Consider the following 21,163-nt stretch of genomic DNA (forward strand, 5'->3'; position numbering starts at 1 on the left):
GCCAGGCTCGGGGCCAGCGGGTCTGTGGCTGTTTAGTCACAGCGACTTCTTGTAGGAGTGGGCAGCTGTCTTGGAGTTGACAAGCAGACATCTTCCTGTCTGAGGGGACTCCTGTAGGTGGTAATGAGTCACCCCTGCAGATGTATAGCTCCTTTGTATCATCCCTCGGATAGAAGGCACAAAGTTCAGCACTCATCTGCTTGCATCTTGACAGTTCATTAAATGTCTACCACTTACCGGAACGTTTAGGGCCTGTTTCTACTGCAGGTATCTTGTGAACAAGAAGGGTTGAAGGACAAAAATGTTTTGCAGTCGACTGTAACGTGCTTAAAGTTGAGTCCGAGTCAATTAATCAATCGTCATTGAAAAATTTTCAGCACAACAGGGGGGTCCTGAATTTTAAATTTTTTAAAAATTATTATTATTATTATTTTTTTTTTTTTACGCCACTGACTGGTTTCACGTAAGGATACTTTATATTTCATCATAAGTATGATATAAATAGAGGCTACCGATCTAATTAAAAAAAAAAAAAGTTTCTCCAGGCTTATAGCATAATACCGGATGTTGGTTGGGGCATGTTGTGGTCTCATTATCACACAGTTGTTCACCGCGCATTATTGGATTTAACATTTTGGGCAACAAAGATGGAGCCTTCATTAGCACCCCTGCCCTTGTTTCTCGCAGCAAGTCCTACAGTCAAACTCAAGAAAAAAACTTTATTTGTCTCACAGTGGAGAAATTCGCAGGAATCTTTTAAGGCTAGCAGCGATCAAAATAGTGAAAGCAAATCAGGCTAATTGCTATTCTGAACAGCAGATGAGCGAGTCCGAAGCTGTCTATAAAATAGACAATTGGAAAACGATGCACTGGTTAGTGCGCCGACCTCACAGTGCAGAGGTTGCGGGTTCGATCCCGGCACCGACCTTGCTGTGTGGAGCTTGCGTGTTCTCCCCGGGCCGGTGTTGGGTTTTCTCCGGGTACTCCGGTTTCCTCCCACATTCCAAAAACATGCATGGCAGGCTAATTGAACACTCTAAATTGTCCCTTGGTGTGAGTATGAGCGCGGATGGTTGTTTGTCTCTGTGTGCCCTGCGAGTGGCTAGCAACAGGTTCAGGGTGTCCCTTGCCTACCGCGCGAAGACAGCTGGGATAGGCTCCAGCACCCCCCTGATCAAAAAATGGATGGATGAAAAATAAGTACCTTTTTCTTTACCATCAGTTTTTGTTGTTTATAAACAAAATGTAAAACAGTCATTGGCAATTATCTCAGCAACAGGTTCAGGGTGTCCCTTGCCTACCGCGCGAAGACAGCTGGGATAGGCTCCAGCACCCCCCTGATCAAAAAATGGATGGATGAAAAATAAGTACCTTTGTCTTGACCATCAGTTTTTGTTGTTTTTAAACAAAATGTAAAACAGTCATTGGCAATTATCTCAAAAGACTCAAATGTGGTGTTTTCCATGTGAAGATTCTTTTCACCAACTCCATAATTTTCAATTTGGGGACAGTACTGTATGTCAGCTTTACCAGTGGAGTCAGGAATGTATGGAAATATACATTACATCCCTCAGCATCATGACCATTAATTTGTGTTGGTAATGTCTTCTTTGAACTTTCAAAGAAGTGCCTGTTTGGGGGAAAAAAAAATGGAATCGCTATATCTGTAGCCAGGCCATCAGCTGCATCCCCTAAATTAAAGGAGTTCGAATGGACACTGATTCCTTGACAACACCCATTGGTTTTTCAGAGGGGAGCTGCAAGATCAGAGTTGACTGCAGTTGCTGTCATTGCGGTCGATGTCTGGAGCCACATTTTGCAAAACTGGGGCACCTTGGGGGAGCCTGGGCTGAAGTTGAGATGAGTCATTAGAGGCCATACAGCTGAGTTGGATCTATTTGAAACACTTGTCACTCGACAGAGGAGGCCTTTAAATACACCCCTTACGATCCATGACCATTTTAAGTGCCGCTAATGTAAAGTTATTGCCATCAAGGATGCACCATGAGCTACCTAGTTGATACAGATGTTCTTCGGTTCTTTGCAGGCAAGAGAAAATTTGTCCTTTAAAAGCCAAGGGATATGCAGAATGGAATTGGGAAAAGATGTCCAAAAAAGACACCTGGAAATATTTCATGGAAAGCTCCCCCCGATGCCCATTTACCTATTGCGTTGAGGTTTTTTTTTTTTTTTTTAATCCATCTTGAAGACAGCAGGATTTCTTCTTCTACATGGGTCATTAATTTGCTGCCGGGGAGGATCGTTTTACGTAATGTTATGTAAGATTGACACGAAATGGAGTTGCTCAGCCACGCATACACAACAAGCACTTCATAAAAAGATGCAGAATTCGGTGTCACCAGAAAACAGCAAATCTTGTACGAGAGACAAAACAAAAACAAGGAAATAACTAATTAGTCATGTTGTTTCTGTGAAGACACGGTTTTGAGGTATACAGTTGAATTGCCTCATAGGTACAAACTGTGCATTTTCCATTCACACATTGACTTTGGCCAAGAATATCCTCACAATAACATTAGTTGCATGTACAGTTTCAAGATCCCCACCATGGCCATTATATTATTGATTTAACACACCAGCGAATACAAAATCCTTTTCAGTCGACAGGGGTCAAATTTGATCCAACACAGCCTCAGCGTACCCCCCCCCCCAAAAAAACAAACCTGTGTAGAACTTGTACAAAAGAAACACATTTTTAAATACTTCATTTTGTGTCTTGGCGAATTAGATTCAAAGGTGAAAAAAAATGTCAATTAGGGTGTTTTTTTTTAAATTCATTTAGTATATAAGGGAAAAAACATACAGGTCTGTCTGTGCTATTGTTGACGCGCTCAAGCTCAATGAATATTCAAAACCGAAGCGGGTCCGTTTTCACACATGGATTCATGCTGCCCTCTGGTGGTTAGAAAGTGTAATAAAAGCCATTCGTGTGCGTGCCAACAGTTTCAAAGTAAACACGATCGATGAACTGCCGCTGGCTGGCGACCAGTCCAGGGTGTACCCCGCCTCTCGCCCAAAGTCAACTGGGATGGAATCCAGCTCACTCGCAACCGCAAAGACAATAAGTGGTATCGAAAAGTGATGGATGGATAAATCAACGAAATCTCTTCGAATCAAAACCAATCCCGTGCGTCCTCGTCAAGGACTAATCACACAATAAGTTCACCACAAGGGTTTAAATCTGTGGAAATGTTTTCTCTATAATCAATGTACAGTATATTTGTGTAATCCATACTGTGGGAGTTCTGCTTGACATATGCGTCATGCTCCGATCTGTAACCAATCGCTTGTTCCCATTTGCTTGCTTTGCCATTAAAATAAAATGAAAGATCGAAATCGCCTGGACATCACATTCAATGTGGATGAGCTGAGTCTTAAACTGTCCCCGTGAGACATTCCCCACCACGTCACTTTCTCCCTTTCATCATCCGATGAGCTTCGGAGTCCCCTAAATGCCCGCTTAATCCTGATGTTGTATTCTTTAGGAAGCACAAGTAACTCTAATCACAGGACTTGGTTTTTGCCCAGCGACAGTGCCATTCTTGGACTGATTAAACCACACAATGTGCCCGGTGAACAAAGAGCGTCTTGATTGGGGCCTGAGCATATTCTCCCGTTTCGCTCATCCTGCAGGAATGCTGACTGAAACATTCTGTGGTCAGTCCTGTTTAAATTGCCTTTTTACCCGTCAGGCTTAAAGCTTGGAAAAAGAAGTTTAGCAATAGCGCAACACGGAGCAAGGATGGGGGCAGAAAAACAAGAGGCCTGCTACTTTTTTTGGCCTTTCAACACCGCAGAACAAAACTCACATTGAAGGATGGAGAAGTCTGTTAGGTCTAACGCGGGGACGTTTTTCTTGATGTCGGGATGTGGTGCCAAGAACAAGAGACTACTGTTAGTGGTTTCTCCGTAAAACCGCGTTAGTGCAGTTGGCAAGGCCAGACATATAAACATCGACGGCAACCTGGTTACATGGTAGGAAGTTTGGCTTCTAGTGTTGGGAAGCAGCAAGGAGAGCCGCCGTAGATTTTATGGAATCATTTACCGGTACGATTTGTCACACCCTCACAGCCTTAGAGATAAGGTGAGAAGCTCGGCCATCCGGGAGGGGGTCAGAGTCGAGCCACTTCTCCTCCACGTCGAGAGGAGCCGGATGAAGTGGCTCAGGCATCTGATTAGGATGCTTCCCGGACGCCTCCCCTGGTGAGGTGTTCCGGGCATGTCCCACTGGCAGGAGGCCCCTGGGAAGAACCAGGACATCCTGGAGAGACTATGTCTCCCAGCTGGCATGGGAATGTCTCGGGATCCCTTGGGAAGAGCTGGAAGAAGTGGCTGGGGAGAGGGAAGTCTGGGCTTCCCTGCTTAAGCTGTTGCTCCCAAGACTTGACCCCCGGATAAGCGGTAGAGAACAGATGGATAAAAATGAAAAGGTACTAAGAAAAAACAAAATATCTATATATATATAAAATCTGAAACGGTGAATCTCATCCCTGCCTGGGGGGGTGGTGGCCATCGGGAAATTCCGAATTGACCTAACGTGCATATTTTTTAGAATGTGGGAGAAAACCCACAACGACGAGGCACTCTGACTGCATCCTGACAGTTTGAAATTAAACCAACAATTATTGAAAAATATAAGTTAAAAAGGGCAATGATTTAACAACCTGTCATTTTGTCAAGTGTCTCATAAGGGTTATGCAATTTCCAGGCACCTTTCAGTGTCTGGCATGGCACAGAACTGGATATATGATCGGATGAAATGAGAGATTAACATTACAATATGCACAATTTATCCAAATTAGGACTGTCCATCCCCGGTGGTGGTCTGTGCTTTTATTGCTTTTAATACATTCCAGCTCCAAATGAAAACACAGCTCGAATGGTTCACGGTCATTATTTTTTTGCTGATTCTATTAACATTCTGTCGGCATTTGCATTAATAAAGCTTATTTGAAGAAAAATAATCTGAAAAATAAACCCCTCGAAATATCACAGATGGCAGCTGCAAGGTTTTCCGATCAGCGTCTGCGATGTCGGGACTCGAAATGTGTGGTTTTTCAAATGTTATTTTATTCCTGAAATGTTTGCGGCGGCATGACCCCAAGTCTCACCTTTCACCGCAGGCTTATGGCATTTCACAAAAATGCCACAAATGATGTCGGCCTTACCCACAGCCGAGGGCCCGGACACCCAAAGATAATAAATAGTGGAATGCCGTTGGGAACAGAACAGGTCAGTTTATCTCATCTGTCACTGCGGCGTTGGTCGAAGATCAGAGTGGAGTTGAAAGTATTTACGCGTTGAAGGAAATTTGCTGTCAGGAGTCTTTAGTGGGCAAATGTCTTATTTGAATACACGATATTAGGAAGAGACAATCTCAGGCGTGTCATAGGCCGAGCCTCCCGAAAGCAAATGTAACGGTGATAATGTAGTTTGGGCCTTGGAGAGCTTTTACATGTTGTTGCATGTTAAAAAAACACAACCATATCGAACCGAATGGAAACGCGATATTTTAAAAATGTTCTTTCTTTATATTATGGTGGCAGAAAAATGTCTAAATTTTACCCCTGCTGAAACCATGTCTAAATTTTGGCACAGGTAGTCAAACATGATTTTCGTTAATTTGAACGAGGGGCGGGTAGACTGATTTTTTTTTTTTTTTTTTTTTTTTACATAACCACAAGTAAAAAGTCAATCTATCAATTTTCTCACGCGTAAGCTGGAGCCTCACTGTTTTTGGGTGAGTGGTTGGGTACCAGTAGTAACAGGAGCAATTGTCAGCCAATCCCAATATAACCATTCACATTCACACCTATGGACAATTTCGAGTCTTCAATGAAACGAAAAGGAATCTTTTTGAAGTGTGGGAGGAAGCCAGAGTACCCTGAGAAGTAAACTCATGCATGCACCGGAAGAACAGGCAAACTACACACTTTAGAGGCAGTTATCATGAATGCATCTGTTTCTCAAGGTATAATGGACTCCAATTTGGAAGATTTGGAAGACCAACATCGTGAAGCGACCCTGGAGATTGAGTCTGCTCGTGCGGATAACAAGGTAACTCTGCATTTTTGTCCTCACTCAAGTCCTATGTTTCAAGTATTTATTTTTACGGTTTCAGACAGATGGTGCTAAAAAGGAGGAGTCCAACAAGAAGAGGTGTGGCCTTTATGATCACCACAAGTGAACGATGTCACTTTGTTGATAGATTGACTGAATAGTCCCCCCGCGCCCTCCCGCTTGTCATGTGTCCCGTCAGTCACTCCGGCAACAATCCGGGCAGAGTCAAGCGAGTCGTGTCTTACAAGAGGAAGACGCGTCATTTGGTGATGGCTCGGAAAAAGCCCCAAGGTTCAGGCAGGACGCATGATGCGGCAAACAAAGACAACAAGAGGCAGGAGATGTTTGACACGGACCCTCAGGTGTTGATGCCAGACGGCAACCACATGACGGGAAGGACTGCTTTTCAACACGATGAGTATTCGAAACTTGCTGAGGTCAGAAATAAAAGTCACCTTATGTCATGGTCGATTATTCGGAATCATTGTAGCTTTGTCTGATTTTTTTTTTTTTTCAGCTCACAAGGGACCACAGCACAATCACCGAAGTGCTCCTTGGAAGAAACCTGAGACTTAAAGTGGCCTTATCACTATGGAAAAGACATTTTGGAGAGTTGATAACATACTTCCAGAGGTACTGTACAGTGCTTCATTGATTTAGTAGACCACCTGTAATACAAGTGAGACAATCCATCATCATGAAGTACTTTGACGCTTTCGTTCACTTTAACTCATGATTCATCTGCGCTCCACAGAATCCAAGACACCGGTGTCTTTGTTGACATGCTCCCTCTCATCAGCAGATGGTAAGCTCATAACAGCGACAGCGTTACTGACTACGAGTGAAATCAATGTGAGTCTAGTCAGGGGGTCGGCAACCTGCGGCGCCAGAGCCGCATGCGGCTCTTTAGCGCCGCCCTAGTGGCTCCCTGGAGCTTTTTCAAAAATGTTTGAAGATGGAAAAAGATTCAGTGGAAAAGTGCGTCCCATGCCTCGTTCATCATAGCGGCCGTTATGGCTGTTGCTCTTTATGGCATGCGCGTGTAAGTGCGTGCGTATGCGCGCGTTTGCGGTAACATGCGGTAGCATCATTGTGTATTTGTAGCCAACTTAGTTTGATAGTCTGCTAATATAGATACATACAGCATGTGTTGCCTCCATTACAAGGCTTATCTAAGGCTTTTATTTTTCGCGTCTCCCGACATATTTGTTTTTAGTGTTTTTGGTCCAATATGGCTCTTTCAACATGTTGGGTTGCCGACCCCTGGTCTAGTCCAATGTTCTCCGCAGCTTGGATCACGACTCCTCCGACATCACCATCGGCTGTTGCGTGGACCTGTTCCCATTGGTGCACAAGGTCCTCATCAGTCCTTACGAAGGGTGAGTTTCAATCTCGTCGTGAGCTGCCGTCACACTCGACCGCGACCGCGTATAAGTTGAGTCGTCTCGGTCCGCTTAGATATGTCATCGTTGGTTTAACGTGGATCCATTCGGTTTTGAAACGCTGGCGGGAACCTCTGAAAGCAAGTGGGTGCACTGGATCCACTGAGGCTTATTTGGATAGGTAGGTGTTTTCGCACTTATTTCGGTAAGCTAACGATCCAACAAACGTCAAGCAAAGCGCATTTCTTACCACGTTTGCGTTCACGGTCCGGTTCATCCGTGTTGCAGAAACTTCCCCGTCTTTAATCAGCAGTTGCTGGAGTTATGGCATCGGGAGCCAAAGCTGAAGTCTTTTCCCGGAGCTGCGGGAGACGTGGCAAAGGTCAAAGGTGCACGTATCACCGCGATGCTGTCTAAAAACCAGAAAGTTTCCCTGATCGTATATCATATTTTCCCAACAGGTCATTGATGTCTTCCTGTCTCAACTTACTTTCCATGAATGAAGAGCCAGAAAACAAACTTTCCTCAAGTACAAATCCATCCCTTGAGGTTCTGAAAATGCGCAGCGGTCTCATGTAATTCTAAACTGAAAGTGATTTACTATTCTGTCGTCCAGGCAAGACGAGAGAAGTTCCGTACGGCATGTTTGTTGACGCGTTGCTGTCTAGCGGTGACCATTAAATGTGTTGATTACATTGTTGGTTCCAGGAAGGGGTCTGATGATTTCTTTGATTTTTTTTTTTTTTAACCTTGAACGCATTTGAGCTGAGCGGGCATTTATTAGGAGCTGAACTTTTAAAGGGTCCAGCCTGAGCTGGACTTCAGCCTTAGAAGCACTTGAGGGGGATTTGAGTTGGCGAGAAATACGAGCTGACTCATTTTACCACTCACATGTGGCTTTATCTGACTTGACACAGATAAGCGGAAGGGTTGTCGTCTGCCATTGTTGAGGTGACGTTGAGGCCGAAGTCCGGCCGTGATTGAAAAGGGACGGCCCATTGCTTTTTAATGTGTGCTTGATTAAAGCGGCACTGTGGGAGAAAAAATCTGCCGACATTTTGTTTTTTTACTGTGGTGACTCCAGTGTCGGTAAGACTTTTTTTTTCAGTGGCGAGGTTTTACGTGTTTTTTTTTTAAAAGTCACTCGTGCTCGATGCATCGAATACGTGTCAGCAGGAAGATGATGACATTTGACGTTTGCTTCGTGCGGCTCATGCTTTTCCTCTTGCCGAGTCTATTTGGAGTCAACGCGGAGCATCTCCGAGCGGAGAACGTGCATCTCCTCCCCGCTGATCAGCATCATGTGGTCATGAACTACGGAATGAGAGGTAGATTCCGTTTTGGTCGATCAAGTGAAAGCGAGGTGCTAAGTTATTGCAAAGATGTGAACGTCCTTTGATTGAACAGCAATAAGAAGAAAAAAAATTCAAATGAATCCAAATATGGCGTGAAGGAAAGTCATTCTTTCCAAATCTGATCATAAGCATGTGTGTGCACTTTGTTTGACATGGCGGCAGTGATTACTTTTCAAGGCTTCATCTAATTGTCTTGATCATCGGTGGAATCTTCTAACGTGCGATGTGTCAAATTCCACACTTGGGGCCTAAATGACTTAGTGACTCATGATTTTCCTCTGACATCATTTGTGTACCTTGGTAAAAGCACGGCAAACAAATTGTTGTAATCTTGTGGCAAATGTTCAAGGTTTTGCTGGGGTTTTTTTGGGGGCCAAGAGACAATGTGCCGTCAGTGTACTCAGCTCGTTGCATCACTGCTGTGTCAGCAGTTTTACAGAATAAAATAAGATAAGATAAGATAAGATAAGATATCCTTTATTTGTCCCACACTGGTGGTGACAAATAGAAATAGATTGGCTTATTAAACATGCCAAATATGGAAATCTCTCAACTTATCGGGGTGATTCCCAACCACTGTTCTGTGACACACGTGGCAAATTATGCCATGTCACAGAATGGCTTTGAATTATAGACAGAAGAGAGACTATAATATGTGGTTAATCTTTGTATTCAATATAAACAGAATAAAGCAAGCAGTTTTTTTAACTCTATGTAACTTAAAAGAACAGTCATGATTAATATATATATATTTTTTTTTTCCTCCCTTCAAATTTAACGGCTGTGCTCGTCCCCACAGTGCTACCGAGAGATTGTCATGAAATGCTCCTGAGCTCTTCGGGTCACGCCAGAGATGGTGTGTACCTGATCCGGCCGGGGGATTCCGCCATCGTGGTGTACTGCGCCATGCGGGAAGGAGGATGGACCATCGTGCAGCACATCACCGTGAACAGCAGCGTCAGCTTTGACCGAGCGTGGGCCGACTACAAGCATGGTTTTGGGTACGTCACTGGGGATCACTGGCTGGGGAATGAATATCTTCACCAGCTCAGCGCAGGCCCAGCACGCTATAAGCTGGGAGTAAAACTTGTGGACCGTGACGCCGTGACAAAAACGGGAGAGTATGACCCTTTCCTGGTGGAGGACGAATCATCGGCGTACAGGCTGAGGCTGGGTTTGTTCCAGGGCACGGCCGGGGACGCCCTCATGCAGCACACCGAGCACTACCTGCACGATAATCAGAAATTCACCACCAAGGACAGAGACAACGATAACTACTTCCAGAACTGTGCCAAGTTGGAGTTTCAGGGGGTAGCCGGTGGAGGTTGGTGGTACGACGCCTGCGCTGGTGCTAATCTCAACCGCAGGAATGTCATCTATTGGCAAAAGGACTGCAACAAGGAGCGACTGTGCAAGTACGCATGGATGATGGTGAAACCGTCAGAAACTGTTAAACCCGTTCATTGCAGCGACTGTAAAAAGGATGAGCTATGAGGACATTTTTAGCACGAGATACAAGGTGGCGCCGAGCAACTGTCAAGCAGAGGTGGCAAAAATTCTCGCACTCTGTCCATACGTAAATGTACAGGCACTTGGGTAGAAAAGACTGGTATGATTCATCGCTTTATGAAGGTCAAAGTAAAACAATTAGAGACTCAGAAATGTACAAATGAAATAGTAAAAATGAATACCTGTCAACTAGCTCGCACAAGATAACACGCTTGCCATCAATCATTCTTGTCGCTGACAACATTAGGGGAAAAAAAAAAAAGCTTCTCGTTATTCTGGCCATGGATGGGGAATAGCTTGCTTTTCCAAGTTAGTCGCATCATCGTTGTTCATGCTCCCCGGTTCACGTTCCGCTTTGTAGTTCAACCGCGGTTGACTTCACGTCTCTATTTACATTGCGTCGTCAACCGCAAGGGGTGAAAAAAATAACAAGTCTATTTTGAAAAAAAATGAGAAGTAGAAAGAACAGAAATCTACAGTAATCTGAATTCAAATATTGAAATAAAAATAAATACTCAAGCTAAGTCGGTTACTGGGAACTAAAGATTAACAGCTATGCATAAGACATCAAGTCCCCAAAAAATCTGCAGCACATGGATATTTATTTGAAAAAGCATGAACACAGTTTCTAAAATACAGAAGCATAGCAGCAACAAATAAAACAATAAAAAATTTAAAAACAACCAGCTTAGTTTTCCTTATACATAACATCACGAAACATTTGAAATGCACACATTTCACTTCCTGGTTGAAAAAAAAAATATTTCCAAAAAGAGAAAAATATTGGCTTTGCGACTGTGTTTTGAAAAAGAACTATTTAGAAATCGCGACTTGATGATGATGACTTTATTTCAGAAAGGCATATGGAAGTGCTGTTGTATAAATATCGTGAAGACGAAGCGCACTAAGGTTTAATGGTGCCCAGCAAAGCAGGACGCTGCCACACCTGCCGGTGCTTGTAAACAATAGCACAATAATTAAAAGCTCGACTGACTTTCAACCCAACCGGTCTTCGCGCTGTCCCCTTTCACACAGACGCCATCCTGCCTCTGAAATTTCCCTGATACTAACTACGAAACAGAAAAACAACTTACCCCCACCGTTCCCCCATTTTTTTGTATCAGTGCACCAGTTCAGACAGAACAGCGGCGGGAAAAAGCTCCCCCTGGCGGCTAGTATGAAAAATACTTCTCTCTCGAAACGTCACGGAGACCTTTTAAAGACTTTTTACATAGTTACAGTTACAGTATGTTTTTAATGTAGGATTATTTAATCATGAGTTAAATTATGTGAACGCGGGAACATGAATCTGATGTTGTATATATAAAAAGAAAAAAAACGAAGTCCCTTCTTGTAGCCACAATTACAGCTGTAACGTAACATTGTGGGTGAGGCTTGCAGCCATTTCACATTTTGAAAACTTACCCTAACTTAAAAGTCAGCAAGAAAATTTACTTTTGGCTTTCGAATATTGTAATGTGGATGTCTGTGAAATGTTCAATGGCGATTAGCAGCCTTCAGGTGGAAAATGCAAATGTTGACATTAAAATAATGATTGGCAAATGCCACGTGAGATCAGGTGGTGATTGAACTGAATTTGCAGTCTTTCGCATTGGAAGCGTGACCAGCCTATTAATGTGGCAAATACATGTTCCCGTAACATTTACTGTTGAGAATTTCAAAGGGTTCATATGAGTAATCAGGACCGAAAGCTTTGCGTTCCAAAATATGCATCTTGAATACAAACATGGCCCAGTGTGAAATGTGTTTCAATTGTTACATTTTCTGCATGCAAGTATCAGCGTTTGTTTTAAAGCTAGAGACAACAATTAAAAAAAACAAAAAAACACTTCTTGATTTGAACATATTGTACAGCATAGAAAAGTGGTCCGAGTTTTTTTTTGTTTTTTTTTTGCGTCACAGACTGATGTCATGTAAAGCACTGCTTTCACAGATAGCAAATAATCAAAACTAAAAACATTACTTCGCATAAGGTAAATGTATAGTCTAAAAAAATTAACAATTGAATTAGTGGTCGCTCTGTGCTTGTTTTTCTTGAATGAGCTGGTCCCATCTTTGGGTAGTGACGGAAAATGATACCTCAAGTGTCTGAAACACATTGTTTTGAAAATGATCAATTTGGGGATTATTGATCTTTTTGTGATGAGTTTTTGGTTGGGCCTCACGGCTGAGAATGGTCAGAAAACAGGCAAAAAAAGTTTTCAGTTCGAGATGATGTCCACAGATGCTCCTGTTGATCAACAAATCAGAACGTATTCGCATTTGAGAGGCTGAAATCAGAGTGGTTTGACTTTCTAAAATGATATCGAAAAAGTTTTGGAAAACATTTTCACCTTTCCGTTTTGTGTGTAGTTAGCATGCTGACAGCAACATTTTGTGTGTGTGTGTGTGTGTGTGTGTGTGTGTGTGTGTGTGTGTGTGTGTGTGTGTGTGTGTGTGTGTGTGTGTCCACCGTTGCCATTGGACACTGAGTTATATCCGGCTACTTTTTCTGCCATTATCTCAGCCAGAGTTGGACAGTTTTGGTTATTTCGTTCTTTGGCCTATTATAAGCTCGCTTGAAAACAACCAGTGGAACCAAAAACACGTTTGGATGCAGTTTTACTTTATGAACCGCATACATTTTTCCTTCTGACCTATACGGGTAAACTTTACGCGTTTGAGATTGTCCCGCCCCAGTCTGGTATAATTGGGGGCGACCAACTGCCATAGAAGATCAACTTGAATAGCTTTTTGAACCGCCGAAAAAGAGTTCAAGTAAGTTTGGAGGCCGCCGTTGGGTTTTGTCCATACCAGTAGAGTTTTTCCTCAATGCGCTTCTTCTTCCATTGGCATAATAGAAGCATGCGGAAGGTCTTTTGAAAAGTCTTGTTGCAGAGGGCGTAGCACATGGGGTTGACGGTGCTGTTGACGTAGCACAGCCAGTAGCCGAGGTGCCACAGGGAGACGGGGATGCAGTCCGAGCAGAAGGTGGAAATGAGCACCATGATGTTATACGGCGTCCACGTTAAGATGAAGGCCAGGAGGATGGCGCTGAGGGTCTGAGCCGCCTTCCTCTCTTTGATCAGCACCATCCGCTTCCTCTTTGTTATCTGGTTCTTCAGCGTGACATCCTTGGACGGAGAAGAGGCGGCGGGAGGGCTCACTGACTCTGCCGAGGAGAAGGCGGTTTTGGTGTCGCCGTTTTCGCTCTGGTGCGGAGCCAGGGTGTCTCTGGCCGCCGGCTTGAACTTGTACGACACGCGCTTGCTACTCCTCTGGGAGTTGCTTTTGGGTGGCGTTTGGAAGAAGCTGTCTTCGTCGTAACTGCTGAGCTGTTCGCTCTTGCTCCCCGCCGCGCTCTTGCTGCCCTCGCAAACTTGCTTCCCGAAGTGGGGCTGCAAGGCCCCGGGGGACACGGACCTGTCTTCGTCTTCTGAGGACGCATAGCTGTTGTAGGTGGTCGGGTGACCCGTTTTGGAACACTCCACGTTGGTGGAGGCGATGGATTTGGCAACGTGGCTCCTGCATGAGGATGACGATGAGGCTGTAGCGCGGTCATGTGACGGCGATTTTAGTTTACAGCTAAAACACGACCGGATAATCCGAGGCTGGGTGACGTCGGGTTGTGCGGCTTGGTTCATTCCCTGAAGCTCCGCTAAATCCTTGGTCCTTTTTTCTGTCTCTTTGTAGATCCGGCAGTAGAGCATGGTCATGACTGACACGGGGATATAAAACGCCGCAATCGCTGTTCCAAACGTTATAATGGGTTCTGAGAAAAACTGTATCTGGCATTGTCTTTCCGGGACGGTTCTTTTGCCCACAAAGTATTGCCAGCACAGGATCGGCGGTGCCCACAAAACGAGAGACACCAGCCAGGCCAAACCGATCATGATGCCTGCCCGCTTGGGAGTCCGTTTGGCTCTGTAGGTGAGAGGCCTGGTGATCGAGAAGTATCGGTCGAAACTGATCGCCAGCAGGTTCATGACCGAGGCGTTACTGGCTACATAGTCCACGGCCAACCACAGGTCACAGGACAGGTTTCCCAGGGCCCAGTAACCCATCAGGATGTAGGAGGTGTACAGGTTCATCGAGAAGACGCCGATGATGAGGTCCGCCGCCGCCAGACTCAGCAGGTAGTAATTGTTCACCGTCTTTAGTTGGCTGTTGACTTTAAAGGAGAGCATCACCAGGATGTTCCCCACTATGGTGATGAGGCTGACAATGGCCGACACGGTCGCTATGGTGACCACCTCCCAGAGACTGTGCGTGACCAGTTGGATGCCCATTGTACTGCTGTTTCCTGTGGCATTCTGGGCATGCTCCTCTTCCATAGTTATGGGCTTAGTTGGACCCCGCCATTAAGAAACACTCGGAATTTGACATTTGCTGTATAGGAAAAAAAAAAAAAAAAACATTGGTTAGATTAAAGTAAATGCATAACATACATTTCAAATAATGATGCGGCGTTCCTCCGCATATCCAATCGATCTCTCCCCGCGGCCTTCAGAATCAGTAGCATTGGCGCGAGCAACGACTATATTAGCAATGGGACAGTTTCTTGAACCAATCAGATTTCAAATTCTTCCTCTCAGCTGGCCAGCACTGACATCATCATTGTTTGGTCAGACCAAAACGTGTCCCGGCCAAATTCGTCGAACAAAACATCTGTACAAACAATATATTCAATCATCAGCATCTGCTGGGTTTGTTGTATTTCATTGAAGCACGTGTCTTGAATTACTAGAGGAATATTGATTCTCTGAACTGTACGTGGCACCATTGTATGCTGTTCTTATGCTTTTTTGGGGGGAAATTATACACGGTCTGCCACTGCTTTGTCCTTTTGTCCTCTCATGTCTTTGAAAGCGGGGATAAACACAAAAATTGGAGAAACTACAATGCAAGCAACTCCGCAAAACATTTATCATCGCCAAGCCGCATAACCGTTTTCCACCAGCAGATGGCGCCGCTGAGCTTTCATGTGTGCAGCCTCACCGTGGCTCCGCTGACACACGCGTTTATCAAGGTTGAGGGAACTTCACGTGTAGCTCTTGAAATTAATGTGATGTGCTTCTCATGACCGACAAAAAATAGCAAAATTTTCCTACTCATGTGCTGATTAAATTTGCATATGTGAATCTACAGAGAACTCAATCTCTTCCCCTCACGGGCGTAAGATTATTATGACTCGCTGTGTGTTGGTGTTCCCATCGAGGGTAACCTTTAACTTTCACCTTAAGGCTCTCGCATATCTTGTTTCAATTTGGCCCAAAAAAAACATAACCTGATATTTATAGTCATGCGCGTTGCTTTGCGTTTAATACAATAACAGCTCAGCATTTCGAGTGTTACCTACCAGGTTGTCAAATGTGTATTTGCCATCACAAAGTAAACCTCAAAAGTGAAAGCAATATCACATTATTATTTATTAGTTTCTTCGTTACGAAACACTGACCACTATTTGGTACATGTGTCCCAATGCAATGTTTTTTACTAACAATATCCCTCCTTGACAAATGACTTCCTCATGCATCAGTATTGACTTGACAGCTCCAGCAGCAGCCTGAGGCTCACACAAATAACATTCCCGTCTCCAGGGGGGGGTCCTCCACCAGGAATTGGATTGGACCCCACCGTGTTGTCCAACATTTCACATCACATCACTCCAATCTCTGATCATTAGACTGAGCCCGAACAGTAACTTCTTGCTTCGCTGTTAAGGAGAAGGCAACATTGTTGAAATAACTCTAAAAGAAGAAGAAAGGTGTAAGTTGAGGGGTTTGTTATTTATGAATGGGTATCTCTACTTTAAGAAACGGCAAAAGGAGAGATGGACTCCGCTTGAACGCAGCTTTATTTCCAAATCGTCTGCACCGTAGTTACGATCGAAAACGCACCTTCTCGGCAACTGTATGCTCCTTATTTGAAAATTTTGTTTAAAATCCCCTGGCTTCTTTTTTTGTTTAAATGTTTGTAATATGTATATGTATTAATAACATGTTCATTTTGTTTTCTGTTTATTGAGAATTGTACTATGACTTGTTCGAATAAAGATTCATTAAAAAAAAAAAACAAAAAAACACCTTCTCGGCAAATGAATCACTTCCTGCTTTGCTTTTCTTCAGCCAATCAGAAGCTATCAACATAAAAAACATGTTTAAGCAATTATTAAACGACACAATGTAATTTAGGTCATCTTAACATGAAATAAATCGATGCTCAAACATAAAATTATAATAATTAATAGTATAACATAAGCTTACAAAGGTAATAAACCAAGATATGCCAGCCATTTGCTTAGCATAGCTTGACGATTTATAAAATAATTTGAGAAAATCGCACTTTTTTTTTGGTCTGCGCTGTACTGTATGTTTCACCCACACTTAAAAAAATGTATCAGTTGGGGAAATATGAAGTCTGGCTGTTGTTGGGGTGAGTTTGTTTCAGGATGACAACATCACACCACTCCCCGCCCTCCATTAGCCTGCTGGAATAATACATTAAAAAAATAATGTGCTCATAAGAAGCACATTGAAACGCACAATAATTTCAGTGCACGGCTTTCTAATTTTACGTAACAGCATTCACACTGCGTATAATGCCACACGCTGGCGCAACAGGAAAAAGTTAGGAAGCATTAAAAATCCAATCTGTCGTAATTGCTCTTGAGGGAATAGAATTATCATTAGTCATTTTTTTTTTTTTTGCTGTTGCAAGAATTGGTTGTTTTGAATTTGAATTGAATTTGACTTATAATTTTGTGTGGGATTCATGCATCTGATGTCATTTGCAAAACGGATTTGCACCTGAACTCTGTGAAACGCAAAGATGGGAGCTGAAGTGGGGTTGGCATGAAAGTGGGGTGATGTGGGCATGACACGATCGGGTGCACGCTGCTCGTGCCAGTTCAGATGGGTGCCATGTCACCATTCATGCCGCCGTCTGTAATTACGGCGTCATTTGCCAAGTAGGTTGCCAACTATCCACTCATACAATTCATCTTAATTCGTTTGATTTGATTGAAAGAGCCGTTAGTTCCTGCTGCAGAAAAGTAGCTGCCGCTACATTTCAGGACTCAGTTTGTCATCATGCTGCCTTCCCTCGACTTGTGAATGGAAGTTTTACAGCACAGCCGCGTGTGATGATAATGATGCACTTCCTCCCTGCATATTCCAATTTGCCAAATCTCATTCTCTGTCAAGTCATTGGAGGAATATGATCACACGCTGCAGAGACCCGATTCGTGTCTGCAGGCGATATACGGGGCGGAGGACCGTGAGGGATATATCACGCAAGAAGGATTTTCCTCTTGTCAGATAAATAGACTGCAGGTTAAACTCAGGAATGGCTAGACTGTCAATTTAAGAACACTTTTGAAGGCACTATATATCGCCCAACCCCATCAATTCACAGTTGGCTGCTCGCAAAGTCACTTACTTGTGGGTTTTGTTTGGGAACCTATTCTGCTGAAAAACGCCATAAGATGTCACAAATGACACCTGCATTTCATTACATGAAGGGGAACTCAAGTCAAAAAATGTCTTTACAATAACATGAATAAGAATGATTCATGCAGATTTTTGTTAATAGCAATCTGCCATCGAAAATGATGTTCAAGTGCCTTCTATCGAATATTTTGGTTGTTAAGTATTCCATCCATCCATCCATCCATCTATCCATCCGTTACCCAAACAGTTTTATTCTTACGAGGTTTGCGGGTGTGATGGAGCCAATCACAGCTGACTTCGGGTAGTAGGCAGGGGACACCCTGAACCGGTTGGCAGCCAATCGCAGGGCACACATAGACAAACAGTCATCCGCGCTCACACTCACACTCACATTTAGGAACAATTTAGAGTGTTCCGTTCACCTGCCATGCGTGTTTTTTGGAGTTTGGGAGTAAACCGAAATACCCGGAGAAAACCCACCCGGACACCGGGAGAACATGTAAACTCCACACAGGAAGGCCGGAGCCCCGGAATTGAACCCATGACCTCGGCACTGTGAAGCTGGATGTACCACTCGACCACCGTGTGTCGCTCTTGAGTAGTCTATTAAAAATTCTATTAAAAAAAAAAAATCTATCACATAAAACGGTTTTTCCTTTGCTGAAGAAAATTATAAATACAGACGACAAAATAAAACATTCGCCTTGATAATGTAGGACCAATTGGTTGTCTTCACTGTATTTTCTTGTCGAGAAACAGTGTGAGATTTTGGGCTATGGGGCGCAATGATATCAGAACCACTTACCTTACACCTGCCCTGTATTCTTAACAGTTCCCCTCGACTCTAATTGTATGATCTTCATATCAGTGGAAAAACTGTGCCTCGTCAGATTATGAATCCACGCCACAAAAAGAACTCGATTCATCCTCATGACATCCCGACAGCATCAATATTGCACTCGGGCCATCTGAATGAGTAATTCTTAAATTTCCTTCAAAGTCAAGCTGAAGTGATAGAATTCTACATCTTCTGTCGTCATCCCGTTGCTCCTCTCCTGCAGCAGGGATGCCATGCTTAATAACCTTCTCTCCACTTGGGCTGAGGGACAACAAACCTGAGCGCCGATCGCGTATGTTTGGCATTTGTGCAAAGGGGAGGTCGGAAGATGAGAGACCGAAAAGAAGAGATTAAAAAGGGGATGAGTTGAATGTGCGTGTGTGTGTGTGTGTGTGTGTGTGTGCACGCGTGTATGACACACAAAGAAGCCCAGAGGTATCTGGCACATTGGTTATTGCATCTTGCAGCCAGCCTACTGACCCATAGTGAGCACTTGTGCCCACAGTAGTATGCGACAATGTAGAAGAGCACCTGAGAAACACATTCTGTGCACCCACCGGAGGAGAAGCGAAGATGTTTTGACGTCAAAGGCAATGTAGAAGAGCACCTGAGAAACGCATTCTGTGCACCGGAGGAGAAGCGAAGATGTTTTGACGTCAAAGCGTATTTGCGTGCAATGTGAAATACACGTGCTGTATGTCCTCCAGTTGCTTGGTGGCATTTAATGACTCAAATGCAGAGAGTATAAGGCAAATGAGGCATTTATTTGTACAAACCGTATGCTTGTTTCAGCATGGAGGCTTTACTTTACAGTGGAAACTAACCTGTTGGTGGTTTTTTGTTTGCTTTTTGTGTATGTGTGTGTCCTGCAAGAGAATGAATGAAAATACCAATAAGTCCTGCCCCGCCCCAAATGTGTTTTTTTTTTTTTTTGGAGAAATATAGTACTCTATAATGCATTGTATTAAAAAACAATGAGTAATGACCTAATTAAATAAAATTTAAATAGCCATGGTGTAATCTTAGGTTTGTTTGTGCGTATAGTTCAGCCGCATTGCTCAGTGTGCGGCGGGGTTACTCAGCCTTAATCTCTGCATCCAACAACACTGCAGCTCTGCTTAGCTTTTTAGCTTTTGGTTTCGATGCACGGCATCTCCATTCAATCTTGTCATCACGTAAAAAAATAAATAAATAAAAAAAATAAAATAAATAAATGGGGGCGCTTTGCCCGTGTAGCTGCCAAGTCATGCACTTGAAGTGCACAAGGACATGGCATTAGCACCCACTTCAAGGAATATTTAAGTATGTACCATTTAGTTCATGCGATGGAAGGTTTTATTCATGTACCATCGCAGAAACGACAGTGTCCTCTGACTCACTTTCTAAATATGAATCTGTCTGTGTGTGTCTACTGGCCGAGTTTGTGCCTCCGGCTCTTCTGTTCCTGCCTCACAACATGCATATATGAATAACCTCATTACATTCATCAGTTTTTTTTTTAAATAGCAGATGTCAAGTATATTGATATATATTGAAGTTATTGCATACTTTGTGTTATTCTCTGCCCTTTCAGGGAAACATTTACTTCATTCAGTTCAATAAAATAGATTAAATAGGGTGCAAAGAGCCCCTGCAGGGATCGGCACTTTTTAAATGGTCAAAAATATATAGAAGATACAAGCAGGTGTTCCAAAGGAAAAGGTATATATATATATACACACACACACACACACACACACACACACACACACACACAAATTTAAAAACATACCACAGGAATGGAAACTCGAAGGGAATGTTTCTACACTTTCCGTCAGTGTTCAATGAGGTAAAAGTGCACATTAATAATCCATGCTGCCAAGACTCTTCAGACATGCACTTGCGCTGCTATTTCCTGTCAAATCCAGGTCAAAGTCAAAGCCTTTGAGCAGTCATCAAAGAAGTGCATTATTAATCGCTTCAGAGTTGCCCAAGACGAAGAAATCGATCCAAAATAAAGAAATAAATACTCACCAAGGCAGAGTGAGAGAGTTTCGCGTTAATCCCTTTTTGTTCTTGCCCAAGAAGTCTTCTGGGGCGGGGGTCAAGTGCGTCTCCGAGGTTCATAACACAGTCGGGAGAGGTTGAGGAAATCCCGCTGACTTGGGAGGCAAAATGTGGACAAACGGGAGGGGGGGAAAATAGGGAGGGGGCGAGGACCGCGGCTGCTCCACACCGTCACGATCCTGCCGACCGCAAGAAGTCGACGTATTCTTAAGTTGTCTTCAGCGTGGAGTCAAAGGAGAACTTTTGCTCGATGGAGTTGCTGCCTTTTTTCACATCGTCTTCATCCTCCTCCTCCTCTTCCTCTTCTTTTACTGTTACTACTGCTGCTGCAGATGATGATGATGATGATGATGCGGTTGCATGTGGCTGAGGGACAAGAGAGAGAGCGACTGGTTCATCTTGTTTCGGGACAGTGAGCATGCAGCCCCCTGAACCACAGAGCGTGAGAGTTGAAGGAGGTGGAGGATGGATGGAAGGAGGGAGGCCGGGGTGGGCGGGGGG

General features: G+C 43.7%; 3 protein-coding genes and 1 long non-coding RNA gene across 6 annotated transcripts in view; 2 read left to right on the forward strand and 2 right to left on the reverse strand.

The window, feature by feature from the left end:
• The window catches only part of LOC109516092 (KATNB1-like protein 1), a 12,060-nt gene extending 4,025 nt beyond the window's left edge, over nucleotides 1-8,035 (forward strand). The window contains exons 2-10 of one of the 2 annotated variants that reach the window (XM_019870302.1): nucleotides 5,993-6,078; nucleotides 6,143-6,180; nucleotides 6,281-6,518; nucleotides 6,599-6,714; nucleotides 6,836-6,886; nucleotides 7,371-7,460; nucleotides 7,540-7,644; nucleotides 7,752-7,852; nucleotides 7,925-8,035. In XM_019870302.1, the coding sequence (XP_019725861.1) occupies nucleotides 5,998-6,078; nucleotides 6,143-6,180; nucleotides 6,281-6,518; nucleotides 6,599-6,714; nucleotides 6,836-6,886; nucleotides 7,371-7,460; nucleotides 7,540-7,644; nucleotides 7,752-7,852; nucleotides 7,925-7,932 (828 nt within the window). In that variant the 5' untranslated portion in view covers nucleotides 5,993-5,997 and the 3' untranslated portion in view covers nucleotides 7,933-8,035. The remainder of the gene's footprint in view (nucleotides 1-5,992; nucleotides 6,079-6,142; nucleotides 6,181-6,280; nucleotides 6,519-6,598; nucleotides 6,715-6,835; nucleotides 6,887-7,370; nucleotides 7,461-7,539; nucleotides 7,645-7,751; nucleotides 7,853-7,924) is intronic. The other variant, XM_019870301.1, reaches the window with a different exon arrangement.
• LOC109516093 (uncharacterized) overlaps nucleotides 1-9,764 on the reverse strand; it is a 59,816-nt gene extending 50,052 nt beyond the window's left edge. For both annotated transcript variants that reach the window (XR_002168298.1, XR_002168297.1), the window contains exons 1-2: nucleotides 9,683-9,764; nucleotides 7,714-7,825 (exon numbers count right to left, since the gene is read on the reverse strand). This is a non-coding gene — a long non-coding RNA (uncharacterized LOC109516093). The remainder of the gene's footprint in view (nucleotides 1-7,713; nucleotides 7,826-9,682) is intronic.
• LOC109516091 (fibrinogen-like protein 1-like protein) lies at nucleotides 8,612-11,010 on the forward strand. The gene is made up of 2 exons (XM_019870300.1): nucleotides 8,612-8,791; nucleotides 9,618-11,010. The coding sequence occupies exons 1-2, from the start codon at nucleotides 8,617-8,619 to the stop codon at nucleotides 10,310-10,312; spliced, it is 870 nt and encodes a 289-aa protein (XP_019725859.1). The 5' UTR covers nucleotides 8,612-8,616; the 3' UTR covers nucleotides 10,313-11,010.
• A 1,767-nt stretch (nucleotides 11,011-12,777) lies between these two features.
• chrm5a (cholinergic receptor, muscarinic 5a) lies at nucleotides 12,778-21,123 on the reverse strand. The gene is made up of 2 exons (XM_019870128.1): nucleotides 20,630-21,123; nucleotides 12,778-14,716 (listed from the first exon to the last, which is right to left on the reverse strand). Exon 2 carries the CDS (start codon nucleotides 14,659-14,661, stop codon nucleotides 13,102-13,104), a length of 1,560 nt encoding a protein of 519 aa, XP_019725687.1. The 5' UTR covers nucleotides 14,662-14,716; nucleotides 20,630-21,123; the 3' UTR covers nucleotides 12,778-13,101.
• Nucleotides 21,124-21,163: the final 40 nt, after the last annotated feature.

Source organism: Hippocampus comes, unplaced genomic scaffold (genome assembly GCF_001891065.2).
Source record: "Hippocampus comes isolate QL1 unplaced genomic scaffold, H_comes_QL1_v1.1 scaffold43, whole genome shotgun sequence".
Taxonomy (NCBI): domain Eukaryota; kingdom Metazoa; phylum Chordata; class Actinopteri; order Syngnathiformes; family Syngnathidae; genus Hippocampus; species Hippocampus comes.

What these genes read in the sequence shown, in the direction of transcription:
- LOC109516091 (XM_019870300.1), top strand. Translation starts at nt 8,617, where the DNA reads ATGCATCGAATACGTGTCAGCAGGAAGATGATGACATTTGACGTTTGC. An exon ending in CATGAACTACGGAATGAGAG is followed by an intron (nt 8,792 to 9,617) that starts GTAGATTCCGTT and finishes TCGTCCCCACAG; the next exon opens with TGCTACCGAGAGATTGTCAT.
- chrm5a (XM_019870128.1), bottom strand. Translation starts at nt 14,661, where the DNA reads ATGGAAGAGGAGCATGCCCAGAATGCCACAGGAAACAGCAGTACAATG.